The sequence below is a fragment of the Bos grunniens genome, chromosome 15 (assembly GCF_055505025.1).
Source record: "Bos grunniens cultivar Pamir isolate PY7600 chromosome 15, Bosgru_T2T1.0, whole genome shotgun sequence".
NCBI classification, from domain to species: domain Eukaryota; kingdom Metazoa; phylum Chordata; class Mammalia; order Artiodactyla; family Bovidae; genus Bos; species Bos grunniens.
The window spans coordinates 45,195,636-45,200,089 of NC_141179.1; the positions used below are offsets into that span (position 1 = coordinate 45,195,636).

Here is a 4,454-nt window from a genome sequence, read left to right on the forward strand (position 1 = left end):
TCACATTATTTACAGACCACCTAAGATCTGAAACACAAGTCCCTTTTTGTTTTTCTGCAGAGTTTTCATATTTAACCAAATCACAAAAGGGATTTTGAACTAGAAAAATAGTTATAATAAATAACAATTGACTGTGCTGTATCTTTGAATTATTAGACTTATAAAAAATTTCATGGGTATGTTTTTCCAGTTGTTAACTTTTATACTTTATAAAACATTTGTTTTAAGACTATTTTCATTTTCAAGCTACACAAGTTGGAAAAGAATTTTGATATTATTTTGTACTTTTCAGACAAGATTTCTGAGACAGACTTCTTCACTTCCTCCTTTTTTTTTTGCAAAAAGATTCATTAATTTGAATAATTGCCCACTCTCCAAAATTGCCAAACTGAATTTCTGTCAGAATGAGTTCCTCTTTTTATCTTCTCCTAAGAATATCTAGGGTTGAATGAAAACATAGCTATTGAATTGTGACTTCATAATTTATATACTATGCCCATAAATGCAAAATATGCTCCACTATTGAAATGAAAAGGCAAAATCAAAGCTCTGTGGTTGAGTTTATACTCTTGGGCTTTTCTAACTTTCCTGAACTCCAAGGGCAGCTCTTTGGGATTTTCTTGATTATTTATCTGCTGACACTGATAGGAAATGTCGTCATTATAGTTGTCATCTGCCTGGAACAGAGCCTGCATGTTCCCATGTACCTGTTTCTCCAAAACCTGTCTGTGGTGGATGTTAGTATCAGTGCAGTCATTATGCCCGAAATGCTGGTGGTTCTCTCCAATGAAAAAACGTCAATTTCGTTTGTGAGCTGCTTTGCACAGATGTATTTTATTCTTTTTTTTGGTGGGACTGAATGTTTTCTCCTAGGGGCAATGGCTTATGACCGATTTGCTGCAATCTGCTCTCCTCTGAGCTACCCAATGATTATGAACAAACGAGTTTTTATGAAATTAGTTACAGGCTCATGGACTTTGGGTTTCATGTTAGGTACTGTGCAAACAACATGGGTTTCTAGTTTTCCCTTTTGTGGCCCCAGTGAAATCAATCACATCTCTTGTGAAACTCCAGCAGTGCTAGAGCTGGCATGTGCAGACACATTTTTGTTTGAGATCTATGCCTTCACTGGCACCATTTTGATTATCATGGTTCCTTTCATGTTGATAATTCTGTCTTACATTCGAATTCTCTTTGCCATTCTGAAGATGCCATCAACCACTGGGAGGCAAAAGGCCTTTTCCACCTGTGCCTCCCATCTCACATCTGTTACCCTCTTCTATGGCACAGCCAGTATGACTTACTTACAACCTAAATCTGGCTACTCCCCAGAAACCAAGAAGTTGATGTCCTTGTCTTACTCACTTTTAACACCTCTGCTGAATCCACTGATATATAGCTTGCGCAACAGTGAGCTGAAAAGAGCTTTGATAAAATTATGGCGAAGAAAAGTGGATTTACATACATTCTGACTATGCTGAGAGGTCTATGTGATATTACTGCTTGATTGAACTTTATTTAAGTTTAATAAATGGTGAAGACTGTTTGCATTTCTTGGTATGAATATGCTTAATTTTTGAGTTCTACAAATTTGATAATATAGTAGAACATCTTTATATATTAATGGTTTTATTTTTTTTCATAGATGCATAATACTCCTTAATATTAGGTGTCACATGGTTTCTTCAAAAAATTGTTTATTGGTGGCCATATGGGTGTGTGTTAATTTTTTGTTCCTCTAGAGAATGCTAAACAAAGAAACTAGTTTTATGCTTTCACAAACATTGTTGCTTTAATTTCTGTAGTATAGGTTTCACAGTACGGTTTTCATAGAGTAAATAATCTGAGTTTGCAAACTTTCATGAATGTCACCAACCTTTAAAAAATGATAGTAACAATTTTGTATTGATTCTGAAAGCCCACTGTGCCCTACTGACTAGTTTCATCTCCAGGAAACCAACAAATAGAGAGATAGCTTTTTATTTTTTGAGTGAAAATATGTCCATGCATGAGTTGAAAAAAACAGCTCTTTATTGAGAAAGACCACACTGGTTCTATTCAAGGACCTATAGACATTATAATCCAAAACTGTATTTCATTTGGTTATTTTATATTCTTCCAGTGCGTTACTATTTTTGAGAGTAATTTATCATATTTAATTTTCACTTATAAGCCATGGTCTGGAAATCTTGTCAAAATTTCTGTTATAGAGCAAAAATGCCATCAACACCTCAACATTTGTCAAACAGTATATGGTTTTTTTTTTCTTGTAGAATATAAACATGATAAATTGTGCCTGTTTTCTATTATCCATGAATCATATCAACCTATATGTATCTTTTACACATAGAAAGAATAATTAGACACTGCAAAAATATACTATCTCATTCTTGTTTCCTATTTTAATGTTGCTAGAAGACAACAGAAAGTGTCTGACATTGAATCTATACCAAAGGAGTACCACTGTTTGTTTCAGCTTAAAGTGACATTAAAAAAAGAGGTTGGAGCACTTTAGGAAACAATCATTGATTTTTGAAAGCATTTAAAAAATAATTTTATTTGTTTATTTCTGACTGCACTGGTTCTTTGTTGCTTTGTGTGGGCTTTCTCTAGTTGTGAAGAGTGGGAGCTACTCTCTAGTTGCGATGTGTGGACTTCTCTTGTTGCAGAGCACAGGCTCTGGGTGCTAGGGCTTCAGCAAGGTGCAGCACATGGGCTTGGCAGTTGTGGCTCACAGGCACTAGAGTTGTGGCTTAGTAGTTGCAGCATGGAGACTTAGTTGTCTGCAGCATGTAGAATCTTCTTGGATCAGGGGTTGAACCCATGTGCCCTGCCTTGGCAGGCAGATTCTTATACACTGCACCACCAGGAAAGTCCAGTGAAACAACCATGGATTTTAATGGGAAAAAACTTTTCTTTATACTCATATGTACCTCTGCCAAAAATGGGAGTAGAGCGCAACTTCAACTTTCAACAAAATAAAACAAAACAGAGAAACTTCATTAGCAGGTTGCTGAAATCTTGTGAATAATATATGAATGTTGTACAATAGTGTTCCTGGTAAGACATCAAAGAAACATCTGCAAAAAACTTTAATTGAATCTCATCCCTTGATATCCTGAAATTTCTTTCTCATAACTCTTATAAGGACTAATTAAGTAAAACTTATCTAAAAACAGATAAGAAAATGAAGCTAAAAACAGAGTTTCCTGATAATCATTCTTTAGTTCACTTGTTCATTTATTGATTACATAATAATAAAACAACCAATTTCTCTTTTTAAATGCTTTAATTTTTGTCTTTTTACCAGTTTTATTGAGATATAAGTGACAAAATTGTATGTATTTAAAGTGTACAAAATGATGATTTGACATATATATAGGTTGTGAAATGATGGCCACAATCAAGTTAATTAACACATCCATTACCTCACTCTTAGTCAATTTCAAGTTGACCACAGTTATGTCAGGGGAGTGTGTAATTTCCTATTGACCACAGTTATGTCAGGGGAGTGTGTAATTTCCTCAGTTCTGTCTCATCACAACAAAAAGTTGAAGCAATGGACCAGTGTTACAGCTCCGTGTGACAGCTCAGTTTTATTTAGAAAATAAAGGAAAATACATCCTCGAGGCATGAGGGCATATTGACCCAAAAGATGCAAAGAGAAGAGAGAGAGAGAGACCCCTGGCCCTTTGGCTCCTCTTTTTATATGTTTTTTTTTTTTTTCTCCTCCCCCTGGGCCTGCCCTATGTAAATTGGGATGGCCGGGAGTGCTGTTTGTTCTACCTGGGGGCCTCACTCCAGTTCCCGGACCTTCTTTTATTCTATTTTCGCGGGCTTTTCCCTTCCTTTTCTTTTAACCACCGCCATTCTGGCCTCCTTTTTCCTATTCTAACTACCTAACACTGCCCACTCAAGAGATGGGAGGCCCAATTCTTTGGGAATAGGGGCGGCAAGGTCTTTCTGGCTTCTTTCTGCTGAACTGGGATGGTGAGGGGTATTGGGCCTCCCCCTCTTGCTAGTCTCAAGGCTCAGAGTCCTTAGAGTTGTGTCCATCTAAGGGTGAGTGATATTTTCTGTGGTTGGCTGTAGTTTTATATATCCTTGTTGAACTGGCACTGCTTGTTGACTTGGGCAGACACAAAACAGGTTGCTGCTGCTAAGTTGCTTCAGTCTATCCAACTCTGTGCGACCCCCATAGATGGCAGCCCACGAGGCTCCGCCATCCCTGGGATTCTCCAGGCAAGAACACTGGAGTGGGTTGTCATTTCCTTTTTCAATGCATGAAAGTGAAAAGTGAAAGTGAAGTCGCTGAGTCGTGTCTGACTCTTAGCGACCCCATGGACTGCAGCCTACCAGGCTCCTCCGTCCATGGGATTTTCCAGGCAAGAGTGCTGGAGTGGGGTGCCATTGCCTTCTCCGACAAAACAGGTTAGACAATTGATAATACATGG

General features: G+C 37.5%; 1 protein-coding gene across 1 annotated transcript; it reads left to right on the top strand.

Annotated features, from left to right (window-relative positions):
- The first annotated feature begins 527 nt into the window (after window positions 1-527).
- Window positions 528-1,472, top strand: LOC147357801 (olfactory receptor 10A6). The gene has a single exon (XM_086341960.1). The coding sequence runs from the start codon at window positions 528-530 to the stop codon at window positions 1,470-1,472; it is 945 nt and encodes a 314-aa protein (XP_086198086.1).
- The last annotated feature ends 2,982 nt before the right edge of the window (window positions 1,473-4,454 follow it).

What these genes read in the sequence shown, in the direction of transcription:
- LOC147357801 (XM_086341960.1), top strand. Translation starts at nt 528, where the DNA reads ATGAAAAGGCAAAATCAAAGCTCTGTGGTTGAGTTTATACTCTTGGGC.